This window comes from Tiliqua scincoides, chromosome 5, assembly GCF_035046505.1.
Source record: "Tiliqua scincoides isolate rTilSci1 chromosome 5, rTilSci1.hap2, whole genome shotgun sequence".
Lineage (NCBI taxonomy): Eukaryota > Metazoa > Chordata > Lepidosauria > Squamata > Scincidae > Tiliqua > Tiliqua scincoides.
In genome coordinates, this window is record NC_089825.1 from 98752509 (window position 1) to 98771292 (window position 18784).

An 18784-nucleotide genomic window follows, 5' to 3' on the forward strand; every position below is an offset into this window, starting at 1 on the left:
AGATCAGTATTATCCAGGTTTTGTAGGATTGCTACGACTACACCATTAGTACACACAACTAAAGTAAATATCCTCATCCACTTTATCCTAAACTTCTACTGGGTCATTCCTGTCCTCTACAGACACAGAATAAAATCATTTTAAACATATTTGCAAGGCAGGTAGCCTATCATGCTGATTATTCAAATATCTATATTGAAGAAAAAATTTCAAATAGATAGCTGGGTTTTGAGTTGGGCCCCACCTTTTAACAAGTTGAAACACACAGAAAAAAGGAGGATGTCCCTAGTGTTGAGTATTAAAAGACAGCTTCCTCTTATGTCCCATTTTTTTTATTCTTAGATGCTACCCCATTCAGAATCTAATTGCTACTGGGCACTCGCGTACCATGGAGGGTAAAGGGGGACAGACGTCCCAGGGTTCCACACCTCTGCCCCCCTGCCAGCATCCATGCCTCCATCCATGCCTCCCAACCACCACTTTCGCCACTTTCAGCTGCCCTTGTGAGACCTTCTGGGGGCCGGGGAAGTTGCATATGGCCTCCTCCTGCCCTCCGGAGGCCTTCTGTAACCTCTGGAAGGCTTTTGAAAGCCCTCATGTTTAAAAGCCATTATAAGAACTCCAGAGGACCAGAGGAAACCAAGTGTGGCCTGGATGTGATGGTAAGGGGTGGCAACCAGTGGGGGGGGGGAGCAGTATTCTGTGATCCTGGCCCCAGTCGGCACAGGGGCCAGGATTGCCAGTGCAATTGCCAATTCCCTGATGAAATAAAAGCACGCTGAGTTTTCTGCTAGCAGAAAGGCACTTTGGGATTAAAACCAAATCCTAGTGAATTTCCTACTTCTTTGGGACTGTGCTCTGAACTGTTTTGAATCCCAGTAGGAAAAACAAATCTCTCTACCGACTCTCCCTGAAGTCAAATACCACAGGAGTCTACAGCAGGTCGCTGGCAACAGGAGTCCTCTGTTGCTGGTCAGGATCAAGTTGATCTCCTGTTCTTTATCTGCTGAAGTGCACTGAAAGAGAAGGATGGTCATGGTGGTGGGCATCCAATGTTTGCTTCAGTGTTTCTTCCGTTCTTTCTTCTTAGAATCCTCCTGGTTCAACCTGTGTTGAGAGCTGCCATGTCGGACACAGCAAGACGGTTCGAGAAGAGAAAGCAATCTGTTGCTATGATTGTACTCCATGTCCAGATGACATGATATCTAACCAGACAGGTGATTGACAGTTGTTGATTTTCCAGGAAATATTTGCAATTATTTGTCCACTCTAACACCATAACATATGCCTAGGTATGGTCTGTTTTTCTCCAAACACTTAAATCATGATGCAAGGATTCTTAAAGGTAAACTGGTTACAACTATAATAAGGGAGGAACCTTGGTAATGATCTTCATATCCTCTTCAGACCTGCAGTTTTTGGGGGTGGGGGGAACAGACTGTCTCTCAGGAGCCCCTGAAGACATGTCTGTTCATCCACTGTTGGCTCCTCTTCCTCTCTCCTTTATCAGAAGAGGTAAGATCTTTCCATGGTACAGGTACCACAGATTTTGAAAGCCCGACCGGGGTGTGGGGGGGCTTTCTTCTCCGAAACCTAATTGTCTGGGACAGTATTGGGGGAGGTGCAGTGTCTGCAATCTAGCTGCTAGCTACGTGCTAATATACCATATGGAATAAAAAGCATGAAGCGTTAATTTTAAGTTGGAAATTTAAGATAAGTATGTGTTAATATTGTCCCCGGCTTTGATTGACTGATTTGGCTAAAAGCCCTGGATACACTGAAGGCGTTAATGAGAAATGTTTTAAGGATGTTGAATGTGCTCTTTATCTTTGTGTGGAATAAATTGGTCATGGATTATAATTATAAATATAATTTGGTGTGTGGACTAAAGTCCAGAATTACTTGTGGACATAATTTTTATTAGACTTGAAAGAGTTTTGTTTCCTTGAGACTGTTTCTTTCATTTTGTTTTTCTCCTTTAATCACACTGTTATCTGTAAGAAAAATTTGAAAAATGCCTGACTGAAAATACATGTGGTGGAAGTAAGGAGAATAATACGCTGTGGACATCTTGTGGATTAGAGAGAAATTGTAAGATGGAGTCTGTTCCAGATATTTGGACTCCAATGATCCTCAAAAATTTGGATAAATTGCTCACAATCAGAAGACAGCACTTGAGTTAGTCCTTGCAGATTCAAGCCAGTTTAAAGACTCTCTCTCAACAGATAGATGTGTGCAAGGAGCAATTGGAAGATGTAAAGAAAACAGAAGATAAACAGAAGGAGAAAGCGGAAAAGATGATGGTGAGGAATGAAATCATCGTCAGAAGAGTGGTTACAGAAATTAGAAGAGTGGAAAATCAACAGGATCTAGAGGGGACGCTAATGGAGATTGAAATAGAGAAGATGGACAGAGTAACATGGGTGCACAAAATACAAATATGTTGGAACAAGAAGAAGAAAACATATCCCAGTTAACTGGAAGAATGAACATACCTTATGCAAGAAAATGTGGGCTTATTGGATTCTGCAATGGAAATAAATTATTAAAGATATTACAAAGAAAAAAAGTGGAAAGAAACAAAGAAAAAGAAACCTGAGGGTTAACCTGAGGATTAAAGAAAATTGGAGGATTCTATTTAGTTAACAACTGGTTTAAATTTACTTAAAAAATAAATGTATACGAAATTGATATATATGAATTAAAATGAATTAGAAAAAAATAGCTGGAAATGGTAGCGTGTTGATGAATTGATTTATAGGTAATTATTGTGTTAAAGAGAAAAAATGTATTCCGATTGGAGAATTAGATTGGAGAATGGTAATGAACATATTAGAAGAGATTGTTGCTTTTATTAAAATTTGGAAATTAGATTATTATCATTTGATTTTAATGAGTAATTGAACTAGTTGAGATGATAAAAAGTGAATATTTAGAAAAGATATTATAGGAAATTAGGAAAAATCCAATATATTTGATATACGAAATATATAAATGAGTAGAAGAGTTAGAAGTAGATGGAAAAATTGTTTTATATGTTGTTATACTTTGATAATTAGATTATTTTGTTTTAATATTAATGAGTAATTGAAGTAAGTTTATGTTTGATAGAAAGTGAAAATTTAGAAAATATAGTACAGGGCAATAGGGAAAATTTAGTATATATTATATAAATTAATGGATAAACTAATAAGAGGCAGAAGTAGATGAGTAGTAGATTAGGAGATATAGTATGATTAATGGTATATGGTATGGAGCACTCCTAAATGTATGTTATATGTTTGTATGTCTGTGTGTGTTATAAATAAATAAATAAATAAATAAATAAATAAATAAATAAGGGAGGAAACTTCAGAGGCAGTCCATTATACAGTTCAGTGCACTTAACTCCACTGCTGCCTGTCACTTTCTGAATTTTGTCACTCCCCTGATACTAAGCATTTTTCACCAGGAAAATGAGGAAATCTTGTCCAGCATTTGCTTTCAAACTTCCATCATTCTTCTGGATTCATGCAGCTACTGACACTCTCTTTGTCCTTTTCAGATGCAGCTCATTGTGACAAATGCCCAGAAGATCAGTACCCAAACAAGAATCAAGATCAATGTATCCCCAAAGAGACAGCCTTCCTAAACTACGAGGAACCCTTAAGAATCAGTTTGGTTTCTATTGCTGTTTCCTTTACAGCAATAACAGTTATGGTGATACTGATCTTTTTAAAGAACTGGAACACTCCCATTGTCAAAGCCAACAATCAAAACCTCACCTGCATTCTTCTCACCTCCATCCTGCTTTGCTACCTTTCCTCCCTGCTCTTCATCGGCAAACCTGGAAAGGTCTCCTGCCTTCTCCGACAATTGGCTTTTGGCATCATTTTCTCTGTGGCTGTTTCTTCTGTTTTGGCTAAAACCATCACTGTAGTCCCGGCCTTCATGGCCACCCAGCCAGGGAACAGGATGAGGAAATGGCTGGGGAAAAAAGTGGCCCACTCCATTGTTCTTTCCTGTTCCCTCATTCAAGTGGGGATCTGCACTGTATGGCTGTCCACCTCTCCTCCTTTTCCAGATGTTGACATGCACTCCCAGACTGAGCACATCATAGTGGAGTGTAATGAAGGGTCGATCATCATGCTCTATTCTGTCCTGGGTTACGTTGGTTTTCTGGCCCTCACCAGCTTCACAGTCACTTTCCTTGCCCGAAAACTGCCAGATACTTTCAATGAAGCCAAATTCATCACCTTCAGCATGCTGGTCTTCTGCAGTGTGTGGATCTCCTTCATTCCTGCTTACCTGAGCACCAAGGGGAAAGACGTGGTGGCTGTGGAGGTCTTTGCCATCTTGGCTTCCAACACTGGCCTTCTGATTTGCATTTTTCTGCCTAAATGCTATGTTATTGTGCTAAAACCAGCTCTCAACTCCAAGCAGCTGCTAACAGAGAAAAGAAGTAATTAAATCCGATTCCAAGATGATAGTTGTTTTGCATGTTTCTCTCTCTCTATGTTTCCATACAGCAAGAATACTAGGGCACAGCATATCACATTTTTAACTCAGATCAGATTCTTTTGTATGGAATGTACATGGAGGGATGAGAAATCATTTCAGCATCAATAGTTGCATCTCCTTGGCAGCTATCCAAGGATAATGTTAATAATGCAGGATAAAGACACAACCCAGAAGTCAAAATGATGAAACAAGGAAATAGAAACTTCATATAAATGCATGATACTGAGGCAGCACAGGGTCACCAAAACAACCCAAAGGTTTCCATCCTTTAAGACCTTTTGGCAAACCTTTTGTAAAACCTTTTGGCAAAATGGCCACATCATCTCTCTCACACTGTGTCAGGGGCTGGGGAAAAAAAGAATGAATTCAGGTTAAAAGTTGAATAAATATACATAAGTTTACATAAATTAATATACTAGAGGTGGAACTTATATGAATGAATGAAGGTCTTGCAATAGCTCAAGGCCTATAAAAGGCCTTACAAAAGGCAAGGCCAGCCTTTTCTTTGCTGCTGCTACTGCATCACAGATGTGAATCAGCAAGCAGTGGAGGGAGCCCTCATCCCACAGCTAATGTGAGAGGTCAAACAGTCGCCAAACAGTCACCCTCATGCTGAGAGCAGTTGCATCTGGCCAGTGCAGGCTCCAGCAAGTTTCTGGAGGGCCAGAGGCTCATTGGAGACTGGGGTGTCCCTGAGGGTTGCATTGGGATTCTTCAATGGCCGCAAGTGACCCCATGGCAGGTGTTTGGGTACCCCTGTTCTAAGAGTAGTATCTTCCTCCAAGAAGTCCTTCTTTCACAGGAAGAACACTTTATCTGAGTAGAGGAAGGGAATCTCTGTAGTCCAAACTATTGGAAATTTTCTATAGTTCTGAGTTTTTTTTCTAATCATGGATATTTCTGGTCATGATCCAATAACCCAATTTCTTCTCAGCATTATAAAGTGCTGCTTCTCAGTACTTTTACCACAGTACACTTATAACGGGCCCTTTTCTTTCAATGTTTATCATCTAGATCTCAGACACACAGTCATAATGAACTCCAGGTTGATGCATTAGACCAGAATAAGCACCCAACACTGCTGCACTGGTGCGGTCACTGGGTCGGAAAGAGAAAAATTGCGATATGTCTTCTGTGGTATCATGAAGGGGTGTGGAAGTTGCGTACTGCATCGGCTGACACCCTCAGGGAGATGGAACCACTAGTGGTCGACATTTTGGAAACCTTTTAGACTATTTGAATTTATGAATAATACCATCATGTTATATGGGACTTGAATGTTATATATGGGAATAGTAATTGCATGCAGAACATAAATGAAACAACCATGTTGAATTATCTGCATTCCATCACACATTGGGCCATTTAACCCCAAAAAAGAAAACACAACTGCCTTCCTTATGTAACAAAAAGTGAATTTGCTAAACTCAAAACTCACCAGTAACACTGATTGTTCCAAGTACCAATGATGTGTTATTGTGACACAGCAGGCAACCAATACGGTGTTCATTTGCAAGGATCAGCAAATTAAGCGCAGCTTGACTTGACTCAAGTTATGAGTCTCCACCCCCTTTAACTTGACTCGAAAAGGAGCCCGAACAAGCGGACTTTCCTACTTGCCTAGAGCATTCTGGGGACTCTAAAAGACTTAAGTCCTGAGTTTTTAGGTAAAAAAGGCAACTGCAGCTCTGTGGACAAAAACGGAGCTGCTGGCAGGGTGTGTGTGTGTATGTTGGAGTTCTCATTTAATACTCCCCTGATGTCCCCATCATATCTGTAAACAAGGTGGGAGGGGGTGGAACAAACTGTGAGTGTGCAGACAGAAGTGGCACGAGGGAGGAGGGTCACATGCAGCAGCGGGCAGGCTTACCAGTATGACCCACTCCTTTGCAGCTCTACTCATAAGTAGTTTCATTGTGACCAGTCATTCACTGAGCCTGCTGAAACCATGCCATGACTCCAGGATGGCTATGAATTACCACCACCACCACCCCCGCCGCCTTCTTCCCTCACTCGCCCAGGGAAAAAATCTTCTTCCAATTATCACTAGTTCCTTTAGAGATGGACAAGGGAGCCCACCCGCCTGCTTCTCAATGCAAATCCAAAACATTAAGTCTTCCCTGCCTCCCAGCTCGAAATGCCCTGCTGCTTGCCCGGTCTGAATGATGGCCCCACAATGTCTTTCACACCTCCAAAAAAGTAAGCAAGCACACCCAGACAGAGACAGACTTGACTCTGCATGTGTGGGGACTCCTTTCCGAGTGACCTCAGATCCGAGTCAGTGCCAGAGTAAATAATATATAGCACTAAATTCATAGCATGGGATGGCTGCTTTGCCTTCTTTTTTATTTTTTTATAAGTCAAATAGCAGTTGGAGGACCTGCCATATGGAGCAAAAGTTTCAGGATGTGGCCGCAGTTCTTTTGGACTTTGCTTTGGTTCCACTCCTGATCTCACCACTATACAATATTCCAGTGGTTTGCAAACATTTTAGAGGCCGTAGAGGCTGCAGCCTGATTTCTAAATGACAAGGAATGTGGCTATAATGGTGATTGGGCAGGAGTGCTCTCCCCCCTCTCGATTAGCAGCTTGTTGCACCCTTGATGCACAGTCTGCCCTGTCAGTTTCACACCCAAACAAATATGGGGTCAAGTCCCACTAGTGGGTTTCAGACTCACAGTTTGGAAACTGCTACACGATTTGAAACAGAACAATGTTTGCCTTGACAAACCATTTGGTGCTTCTTTCTGTTTAAATTTTCACACAGGAGCATGACTGGAAATGTAACCATATGTCCAAAAGTCCTAAACCCCCCTACCATCCACCATTGTTTTGTTAAATTAAATACTATCCCCACAGTTTTTAAAAAAAATTCCAACAGACCATTTTTCATATGTAGTATAATAAAATTTGGCCCATCTGCCTAGCACTCCTTTATCAGATTTATCTAACATATAGCAACTCATCTATGGAAAGGGGTGAAATCTGAATGGGGATCACAAGGAAGGCAACTCACATCTCACCGTGATCCCAGTTCAGACTCCCTTCCACAAAATTGCATACCGTTTGATCTTTGTAAACATGTATGTTTTTCATTTCACAAAGACGATCAGGGAGATGTTTAGATACTCTGTAATTATCCAAAGTATGGTTATTTCCTTCCTTGCGCAGTTGGTAAGAAATGCATCCATATTTCAAAAGGAGGTGGATCTATTCTGAACTGTATCAGTGCCCCATGGAGGAACAGAGATCACCAAACATTTCTTCTTCAAAACATTTTGGGGAGACATCTCTGTGACCACACATGCTGCTGAGTGAGGTTCCTGTGAGGTTCCATCAGGATGCCAGCCACAGAGATATCATTGTAGCTGGAACTGTAGTTCAGGATGCAGAAGTTCAGATGCAGCTTGGTTAGACATGCATTTGCAGCCCTGTGGCTGTTTCTGCTCTTCCTGCTGCTGCTTCTCCCTTCTCTTGCCTGTTGGGAGGATGTGCCCAGTGAATGTGAATTTGAAGAAAGCTATGGGGATACTAGGCTAGGAGATGCTGTAGTTGGTGGGGTCCTCTCTCTTATACGTCCTGTACACTCTGCAATCAATTTTCAGAGACTACCAGCAATGAAGACAAACAAATTCTTGTAAGTTATTTCTTGTTTGGTACCCATCATGCTATTTGAAATATGAAGACTAGAGATCAAACAACTGCACTGGGGTGGAATTTCAACAGGTGCAGCTTGTTGGGAAGAACAGGGTGGGGTTGGGGCTGTGCCATGGTCAGGAAGGGAGCGGATATCTTTGAACGCACCTTTGTTTATATCCTATCTCCCTTCCTGGCCACAAACTACCTACACATATCCACTTGGACTTGCAGCAGCAAAATCACAGGCACAGTAGATCCATTGCAGCAGCTAAGACTTACTTCAGGACAAAGGAAGAAATGTTCCCTTACGTAATCATTTTTGTTCTGGTCAGATGAACAACTCCATTCCTGCACCCCTCTTCCTTACACCTCTTTAGTTTTGTTTCCTTTTCTCATTGTACTTGGGATGAGTTTTTCACTGTACAAGCATATATCCAGTAGTGTGGGTGTCACTGTCCTCTAAAATTGAGTGCTGTGCAAATCAGCACTAAAAAAGCACACTGTTCTTGATGGGACAAGAACCTGACACTGATTGGCCAGAATACACTGCTCTGATTGACAATAGCTGTCAGTCATGCCAAGGATGAACAACACTGTAGCAAAACAGTGCTCAAGGAAATGCCATTGTGGGTCGTACTACTATAAATGTATATGTGGTGCACATGACAATGCGCTAGACCTTATCTCTGCCACAATGTTAATCTAATTTCAGAATAGGGTACAAACATTATCAGCATGTCCTGGCCTTCCTTTTTGCCATTCATGAGATCAACAGGAATCCCAATCTCTTACCCAATGTGACCTTGGGCTTTAAAATCTATGACAACTTTTTTGAAGGAATGACCACATATAAGTCCATCCTGGATCTATTCTTCAAACAGCAAAGGAATGTACCCAATTACAAGTGTGGTAAGAAAGGTGATGTCTTGTCTGTCATTGGGGGATTCACGGTAGAATATGTCATCCAAATGGCCAACATTCTTAGCCGCTACAAGTTTCCACAGGTATGTACATTCAGATGCATGAATGGGTGGCATAAAACTGCTCTTCACTTGTTATATTATTTGAGACTTTATAAGTGAATGCCTTTTTTAGCACACCAATCTTGTCGCACTGATTATAATACTGCTAAGTCATGTCTCATATTCTAGGGATACAAACCATAGAGGTGATTTTAATCTTTCAAAAAATGGAAGATTGAAGCTCGGCAAAATATAACTTGGTTTGTATCAAATACATTACACATTACAGGACATTAAGTGATGGTTTGTGGACATGGTGAAAGGAAATGTGTTGTAACTCATTCAGAGCCCAACCCTATGCATGACTACTCAAAAGCACGTCTCATTGTGTTCTATGGGCAGTGGTGTAGCTAATAAGTACACATATAAGTCCATCCTGGATCTACTCTTCAAAGAACAAAGGTATGTGCCCAATTACAAGTGTGATAAGAAAGGTGATGCCTTGTCCGTCATTGGGGGATTCATGGTAGAGTATGTCATCCAAATGGCCAACATTCTTAGCCACTACAAGTTCCCACAGGTATGTACATTCAGATGCATGAATGGGTGGCATAAAACCACTCTTCACTTATTATATTATTTGGGACTTTATCAGTGAATGCCTTTTTTTAGCTTGAAAAGTATTGCAAAGGGGTAATGCAATGCAACAAGTAAACTGTTTATTCAGAAGAAATAACCATTTGAGAAGGTTCCTGAGATCTCAAGTTGTATAGGAGGACATAACATGACTAATCAGAAACCCAGATGTGGGCAGAGAGACCTCCAGTTCTAAATAATAATAATAATAATAATAATAATAATAATAATAATAATAATAATAATAATAATAATGTTTGTCGGGGTCGCTGCCTCCCTCCCACCCCGACTGACCTGGAGAGGCAGGGGGAGGGAGACCCCACTGGCAGCAAAAGCCTCGGGAGGAGGAGGAGAGGCTGCCTGGACCCTGGGCGCCCCCGCCCAGCTGCCTGTTCCACCAAACTTGAGGGAAAGAAGGGAGGCAGGGACCAGAGCCCCAGGCCCCTGTAAGGAAGTGGGAGGAGGGTGAGGGAGGAAGGGGGGAGCAGAGAGGGCTTCATAACGGAGGCCTGTGATGAGGGTGAGGGGGGCAAGGTGTGGAGCGGTTCCTGCTGCCCCACTGGTGAACACCACCCTCAAGAGACAGTGAGGAGGAGAAGGGTGCTGTGACCCCCTCCCTCTGGTCACCCAGCTGAGGCTCATGAGGCACTCCCCTCCACCCTTCGTTAGGCCTCCACTGCCTTGCTGGGAAGGCCTGGGAGACAGTGAACCAAGCTCCATGGACGACATCCGCCTCGCCCCCACACGAAGCCTGACAATACTAATGTTGGTATTTATATACCGCTTTTCTTGGGCATCAGATTTCTCCTCAGACTTTAATTCAAGGTGGTTTGCATAGCAAGGCTTTCCAAACCCCGCAGGAACCTTTATAATAGAATAGTTCTGATCTTTCATACAAAGCCTCATTACAGCTGAATTCCTTCCCAGTCTGGCCGATTCTCCTCCCATGCGCCTTGACAGCAACTCCTCCCTGCCACTGATCATGCACTCGTTATCAGCATGTCGACAGCTCCCAGATACTTCTGGTTGTTCCGAACTGGTGTCCCCAGATCTTCAGGCATACAAGGCAGCAGCTCTACCACTGAGCCAGACCGCCTGCCCTAAATATGCTTTTCAGTGCATAGCACCCAGGTTTGTATCCCAAGAAAATGTGTCATAATTGCAGACAGTTATATACAGTATTCTTCAGCTTAAGCAAGCCAATCCTATCGCACTGATTTCAATACTGCTTAGTCATGTCTCATATTCTGGGGATACAAACCATAGAAGTGCTTTTAATCTTTTAAAAAATGGAAACTTGAAGCTCAGCAAAACAATAGCTTGATCTGAATCAAAGACGTTACCCGTTTCAGGACATTAAGTGATGGCTTGTGGACAAGGTGAAAGGAAATGTTTTGTAGCTCATTGAGAGCACAACCCTATGCGTGACTACTCAGAAGTCAGTCTCATTATGTTCTATGGGCAGTGGCATACCGAATGATTGTGTAGCCCAGTGCTAAGCTCAAAATGTTGCTCGGGAAGTGATGTCACAACTGGAAGTGACGTCACACCCGGGCTTTTAAATACAGGGAAGAACACACCTCCTCCTCCCAGCAGCTCACCACCCACTTGCTCTGCTGCCTCAGTGGCATAGCTAAGGCATCTATCTGCTACCTGGGTTCAAAGAAGATTTGTACCCCCCCCCCCCAGATAAAATAAATGAAAAGTGTGCCCCTGATTGGTTCAAGATACTGTGATGGGGTGAAGAGGGATGGTTTTTCTCCCCTTGCTAAATATAAGAGGGGCATCACTTGAAAAAGTGCCTTTTTACCCGGCTAGCACGGGTAACTGTATTATGATGCATGGAAATGAGAGCTGACTCATATTTACACCTTCTTGGTTTCATGCTGTATCATGATAATATGTCATTGCAACAAGTCAATAACATAATTACATGTCATTGACTCTCAGAACAATGAGTCTCATAGGTTGGTTTTGAGTTAAGATAATCCACCTTTTGTTCCATAAGGTGGTTGTTTTTATTTTCTGGTTAATTGGCCATAACCTTTGATAGAATACAGATATTCCAATGCCATTTTGTTTCATTGCATTCTGCATTACATTACCTGTCCAATGATATATAACATGATGGTATTATTCATAAATACCAATATTTTCATACCAATATTTTCACAATATTGGTCACTAGTGTCAAGCTCAGCTAGTTCTCCCACTAAAGCTTGATGCCCGGTGCAACTGCTACCCCCTGTACCCCCTTAGCTAAGCCACTGTCTACGGGGCTTCCTCCCAGGAAAGTGTGCAGACGATTGCAGACTTATTATAATTTATTGATGGAAATGTTTACAAAGATGCATTGTTCAGTATACTTAGCATATCATTGATAAGCAAAAGTCTGGATTGTAATAAATATTTCGGTTTGGAAAATGGTTGTTAATTTTCAAAGCGGTTATGAGCCATGTTTTCCCCATTAGATTACTTATGGTACCTATGAGAAACCAGCCACAAAAAATAATTTCCCTTCTCTATACTGGATGACAATAAGGGAAGGTACTCTGCACACCAGCATAGTCCAGCTACTGCTGCATTTCCAGTGGACATGGATTGGTCTCATTGTTTCAGAGGCTGATAGTGGAGAAGGCTTCCTGCAGAGGCTGACACCACTGCTAACCCAGAACAGCATTTGTGTTGCATTCTTAGAAAGGACTATCGTTGTCAAGGATCTTAATTTGGATAACACTCAAAATGCATTAAGGCAAAACATATTCAAGATACGCTCCACACTTTTATCCACTACAGTCAACGTTGTTATTGTTGACGGAGACGCTCAGACTCTGGAACCATTGGAAGCCATTTTATACGTAGCTGAATTTTTAGATAGACGTCATATAGGGAAGGTTTGGATCACGTCACCTCAGTGGGATTTTGTCAGCACTGTTTACACTGAGGGCTTCTTTGCAAAAACATTCCATGGGACTTTGTCTTTCACAACCTCCGTGAAGGCCGTGCCAGGATTCCAGGACTTCCTTCAGACTCTAAAACCTAAAAAGTCGCTTGCACGTTTTCTCTGCATTTTCTACAAATCTGCATTCAGGTGTTGCCATGATGGGAAAATTAAAACTTGTAAACACTGTACCGGAGAGGAGAAACTGGAGAGCCTGCCTCAGACTCTATTTGAGATGGAGATGAGTGATGTGAGCTACCGTATTTACAATGGTCTCTATGCTGTAGCACATGCTTTAAATGCCATATATACGTCCAGGCCGAAAAGAATGCTGAACGGAGACACAGGCAAACCTTTGAACATTGAACCCTGGCAGGTATATTCCTCACTGTATTGAAACTGTTATGTATGGTGCAATCCCAAGCACACTTACTAGGAAGATAATTGGAGCACAGTGGAAATCACTTCTATGTAAACTTGCTGTGGATTGAGTGGGTGGTGTGGGTGAAATCATGTTCCCAGGCACATGGGGGGGGGCATATTGCTAAAGCTAAGCACATCTGAACCTTGCAGGACTTTGATGACAGACCTCTTGTATATCCCAGGCACATTGCTTTATAGCCCAAGCCTATGCTTGTCTACTCAGATATAAGTCCATTGTGTTCAATGGGGTTTACTCCTAGGAAACCGCATAGGGCTGAAGCCTTAAGTTCCAAAATGTAAGAAAAGCAGAATATAACAGGAATGTGTGATTCAGGCTGCGGGCAAGACAGAACTTTCCCTTTGTAGCCCATGGAAAAGTGCCACAGCTTTCCCGCCTGCTTACACCTGAGGAGGCTCTCTTTACGTTCGAGAAAGTAGGGGCGAGGAGAGCCTCCTCGGGTGTAAGCAGGCAGGGCAACTGAGGTGCTTTTCCAAGGACAAAGACAGGGCAGTTCTGCCACACCTATTGCTCTGAACCGCACGACCCTGAAATATTAATTTTCATTGTGAAAGCATCCACAAAGCTCCCTGGAAACCTTTGAGTAGAGGAGCAAATTGAATACTTCAATAGGGCCCAATCCTACCCAATTTCCAGCACCAATGAGCTGCACCGTAGCCCCAAGTAAAGGAAAAATTATTCCCTGACCTCGACAAGGCCTCTGTGACTACCCCCACAGGGTATAGCAGAATGCAGAGCAGGCCCCATTGACACAGTTGCATCAGTGCGGCAAAGTTTGGATTGGGCCCATAGATGTTGAAATGTTGGATATGATGGTGAGCTGAGAGGAGCTGAAGATGAGGAAGATCTGCCAGGTGTATTCTTATAGTTTTTAATAAATGAAAAATGTTCTTTTAACCTGTACATCTAAGGTTTACAGGTGTCTTTTCTGACCAGGGGATTGGTAATACAGTGCGCAATATACATTTAAGCTATCAGCTGTTTTCTGTTTGTGTCCAATCTAGATGCACTCTTTTTTGAACAATGTCCACTTTAACAATGGTGCTGGCCATGAAGTCTGGTTTGCCAATCAGGGACTGTCTTCTGGACTTGATGTCATCAACTGGGTCACTTTCCCCAATCAATCCTTCCTTAAGATCCGAGCTGGAAAGATTTCTCCAAGTCAAGAGTTTACCATCCATGACGAGGCCATTGTGTGGAATAGCAGATTTCAGCAGGTAGGGCTAAAATCCTTCAGCAAGGTCACCTCTTCATTTGCTTGGGAACATTCCTGAACATGAGAGCATTCCTGGAGGCATGCACTGCAAGCTATGGTGGGGGCAGGATTGAGAGGCCTTTGAGAATGTAAAGGAGCATACTTTCCCCTGACCTCCGTATAGGCCCCCTGACAGCCTAGGGGTCTCCTTGTACCTATGCCAGCTCTATAACTGATATAAGCCTGAGGAGAGCCTGAGGGTGGGGAAGCTTGTAAACTAGGGGATAGGATTCGACATGCATGACTCCCGCCAGATCAAACCCCTCCCCTCCCTGACCGACCCCGGTTCCTCCCCTGAAGTGCACTATTACTCCTCCTCTCTGCCCAAAACCCAACCCTGCCAACAACTTACTTGAGTCTCCAATTGTGGCAGCCAGAAAGTGTCCTGCAATGCTGGAATGTGAGTAATAGCAGTGCAGGGTGACCAAAGGATTTTACTCCTGTGGTGCAATCGTTTGCCTGACTACTCAGAAATAAGTCTCACTATGTTGAATTGGGCTTACTGCCAGGAAAGTGTATATAGGATTGCAGCCTTACAGTCACAGCTGGTATTGTACAAGTCTTGTAGGAATGCTGAAACAAACCATTAGTACATGTAAATGAATTTTAACTGATCTATTTTCCCCAAACATCCCAGAAGCTGTAAATCTAACCACGCTTACCTCGAGTAAGACCCATTGACTATCACTGTTAAAAGCATATACATAGTAGCCTGTTAAAAGTACAGATCTGAAACATTTCCCCAACATACATACCATGGTAGCATAAAGTCAAATACATTAAAAATATAATGCACATTGAAATGAATGGGGACCATCCAAAATTGGTTCGCGACTCACCTAATGGGTCCTGACCAACAGTTTGAGAAACACTGAATACGACTGCAAGAGTCACAGATCGGTATTATCCAGGTTTTGTAGGATTGCTACGACTACACCATTAGTACACTTGCCTAAAGTAAATATCCTCAAGCACTTTAACCTAAACTTATACTGGGTCATTCCTGTCCTCTACAGACACAGAATAAAATCATTTTAAACATATTTGCAAGGCACATAGCCTATCAAGTTGATTAATCAAATATCTATATTGAGGAAAAGATGGTAAATAAATATACCTATATTGAGAAAAATATCAAATAGATAGCTGGGGTTTGAGTTGGGCCCCACTCCAAGGTGGGCCCCACCTTTTAACAAGTTGAAACACACAGAAAAAAGGAGGATGTCCCTAGTGTTGAGTATTAAAAGACAGCTTTCTCTTATGTCCCATTCTTTTTATTCTTAGATGCTACCCCATTCAGAATCTAATTGCTATTGTGCACTTGCGTACCACAGAGGGTAAAGGGGGACACACGTCCCAGGATTCCACCCCTCTGCCCCCCTGCCAGCATCCATGCCTCCATCCTCTCAAGCACCACTTTCACCACTTTCAGCTGCCCTTCAGAGACCTTCTGGGGCCAGGGAAGTTGCATATGGCCTCCTCCTGCCTCCGAAGGCCTTCTGAATTCTCTGGAAGGCTTCTAAAAGCCCTTTTGTTTAAAGCCTTATAAGACCTCCAGAGGACCAGAGGAGACCACGTGCGGCCTGGACGCGATGGTAAGGGGTGGCAACCGGTGAGGGGGGGCAGTATTCTGTGATCCTTGCCCTGGATGGCACAAGGGCCAGGAATGCCAGTGCAATTGCCAATTCCCTGATGAATAAAATCACGCTGAGTTTTCTACTAGCAGAAAGACACTTTGGAATTAAAACCAAATCTTGGTGTATTTCCTACTTCTTTTGGACTGTGCTCTGAACTGTTTTGAATCCCAGTAGGAAAAACAGATCTCTCTGCCAACTCTCCCTGAAGTCAAATACCACAGGAGTCCACAGCAGGTCGCTGGCAACAGGGGAGTTCTCTGTTGCTGGTCAGGATCAAGTTGATCTCCTGTTCTTGATAAGCTGAAGTGCACTGGAAGAGAAGGATGGTCGTGGTGGTGGGCATCCAATGTTTGCTTCAGCGTTTCTTCCCCTTCTTTCTTCTTAGAATCCGCCTGGTTCAACCTGTGTTGAGAGCTGCCGTGTCGGACACAGCAAGACGGTTCGAGAGGGAGAAGCAATCTGTTGCTATGATTGTACTTCGTGTCCAGATGACATGATATCTAACCAGACAGGTGACTGGCAGTTGCTGATTTTCCAGGAAATATTTGCAAATATTTGTCCACCCTAACATCATAACATATGCCTAGGTATGGTCTGTCCTTCTCCAAACACTTAAATTATGATGCACAGATTCTTAAAAGGAAACTGGTTGCAACTTTAACAAGGGAGGATCCAAGAAAGACTTCAGAGGCAGTCCATTAAACAGTTCAGTGCACTTAACTCCACTGGTGCCTGTCACTTGCTCCGTTTTGTCGTTCCCCTGATACTAAGCATTGTTCACAAGGAAAGTGAGGAATTCTTGTCCAACGTTTGCTTTCAACCTTCCATCATTCCTCTGGATTCATACAGCTACTGAAATTCTCTTTGTCCTTTTCAGATGCAGCTCATTGTGACAAATGCCCAGAAGATCAGTACCCAAACAAGAACCAAGACCAATGTATCCCCAAACAGATAGCCTTCCTAAACTACGAGGAACCCTTAGGAATCAGTTTGGTTTCTATTGCTTTTTTCTTTACAGCAATAACAGTTATGGTGATACTGATCTTTTTAAAGAACTGGAACACTCCCATTGTCAAAGCCAACAATCAAAACCTCACCTGCATTCTTCTCAGCTCCATCCTGCTTTGCTACCTTTCCTCCCTGCTCTTTCTCGGCAAACCTAGCAAGGTGTCCTGCCTTCTCCGACAATCGGCTTTTGGCATCATTTTCTCTGTGGCTGTTTCTTCTGTTTTGGCAAAAACCGCCACTGTGGTCCTGGTCTTCATGGCCACCCAGCCAGGGAACAGGATGAGGAAATGGCTGGGGAAAAAGGTGGCCCACTCGATTGTCCTTTCCTGTTCCCTCATTCAAGTGGGGATTTGCACTGTATGGCTGTCCACCTCTCCTCCATTTCCAGATGTTGACATGCACTCCCACACTGAGCACATCATAGTGGAGTGTAATGAAGGGTCGATCATCATGCTCTATTCTGTCCTGGGCTACGTTGGTTTTCTGGCCCTCACCAGCTTCACAGTCGCTTTCTTTGCCCGAAAACTGCCAGATACTTTCAATGAAGCCAAATTCATCACCTTCAGCATGCTGGTCTTCTGCAGTGTGTGGGTCTCCTTCATTCCTGCTTACCTGAGCACCAAAGGGAAAGACGTGGTGGCCGTGGAGGTCTTTGCCATCTTGGCCTCCAACACTGGCCTCCTGACTTGCATTTTTCTCCCTAAATGCTATGTTATTGTGCTAAAACCAGATCTCAACTCCAAGCAGCTGCTAACAGAGAAGAGAAGTAATTAAATTGGATTCTAAGATGATAGTTGTTTTGCATGTTTTTCTCTCTATATGTTTCCATACAGTATGAATACAGGATCACAGCATTTCACATTTTTAATCGTCCTGATTCTTTAGAATCCACAATGTGGGGTGAGAAATCATTTCAGAAGCAATAATTGCACCTCCTGGGTAGCTACCCACGGATAATGTTAATAATGCAAGATACAACCCAGAAGTCAAAATGTTGAAACAAGGAAATATCAAGTTCATATTAAAGGCATGATGCTAAGGCAACACAGGTTACCAGAAGAACCCAAGGGTTTCCATCCTCTAAAACAGCCTTGCCCAAACCCCAGCCCGGAGGCCATTTGTGGCCCTTGGGGACCCCCAAACCAGCCCACAGAGCATCCTCAGTCTCCAGTGAGCCTCTGGCCCTCCAGAGACTTGTTGGAGCCTGTGCTGGCCGGACGTGACTACTCTCAGTGAAAGGGTCCACTGTTTGACCTCTTGCGTGAGTTGGAGGCCAAGAGCTTCCTCCGCTGCTTGCTGTTTTACATCTGTGAAGCTGCAGCAAAGGCCAGCCTTGCTTTGTTCAATACATTACACATAAGCAGCCCCGCAGCATTAATTGTTCTATCTTTCGATTGCCTTTCGAATAGACAGGTCTCTGGCAATATCATGTCAGTAGGTAAGTCCCAAAGTTGATGAAAGATGTCAGAATTGTGCCCCACCCTGGAATTGAAATCTCCTGAAATTAGAATCTTATAAGAGGGAAATTTACCGGATTTACCGAAATTAAATCCGGATAAGACAGAGGCTCTCCTGGTTCGGAAATCCTTGATGCAGGTGCTGGACTATCGGCTTGCGCTGAATGGGGTTGCACTCTCTCTGAAGGAGCAGGTCCGCAGCTTGGGGGTCCACCTGGACTCGCAGCTGCTCCTGGATTCCCAGGTGGCGGCTGTGGCTAGGGGGGCCTTCGCTCAGCTTCGGCTGGTGCGCCAGCTGCGGCCGTAC

At 43.3% G+C, this 18784-nt stretch overlaps 2 protein-coding genes across 2 annotated transcripts; both read left to right on the top strand.

Moving 5' to 3' along the window:
• The first annotated feature begins 596 nt into the window (after nt 1-596).
• LOC136652539 (vomeronasal type-2 receptor 26-like) lies at nt 597-4449 on the top strand. The gene is made up of 3 exons (XM_066629477.1): nt 597-662; nt 1091-1217; nt 3545-4449. Exons 1-3 carry the CDS (start codon nt 597-599, stop codon nt 4447-4449), a joined length of 1098 nt encoding a protein of 365 aa, XP_066485574.1.
• Nucleotides 4450-9495: 5046 nt separating this feature from the next.
• On the top strand, nt 9496-17794 carry LOC136652540 (vomeronasal type-2 receptor 26-like). Its single transcript, XM_066629478.1, has 3 exons — nt 9496-9681; nt 16452-16524; nt 16890-17794. Exons 1-3 carry the CDS (start codon nt 9496-9498, stop codon nt 17792-17794), a joined length of 1164 nt encoding a protein of 387 aa, XP_066485575.1.
• Nucleotides 17795-18784: the final 990 nt, after the last annotated feature.

Excerpts from the sequence above, each read along its gene's own strand:
- LOC136652539 (XM_066629477.1), top strand. The coding sequence starts at position 597 with ATGTTTAAAAGCCATTATAAGAACTCCAGAGGACCAGAGGAAACCAAG. Across the intron at positions 663-1,090 it reads AGTGTGGCCTGGATGTGATG|AATCCTCCTGGTTCAACCTG; the intron begins GTAAGGGGTGGC and ends CTTTCTTCTTAG. Across the intron at positions 1,218-3,544 it reads CATGATATCTAACCAGACAG|ATGCAGCTCATTGTGACAAA; the intron begins GTGATTGACAGT and ends TGTCCTTTTCAG.
- LOC136652540 (XM_066629478.1), top strand. The coding sequence starts at position 9,496 with ATGGGCAGTGGTGTAGCTAATAAGTACACATATAAGTCCATCCTGGAT. Across the intron at positions 9,682-16,451 it reads GCCACTACAAGTTCCCACAG|GTTCGAGAGGGAGAAGCAAT; the intron begins GTATGTACATTC and ends CACAGCAAGACG. Across the intron at positions 16,525-16,889 it reads CATGATATCTAACCAGACAG|ATGCAGCTCATTGTGACAAA; the intron begins GTGACTGGCAGT and ends TGTCCTTTTCAG.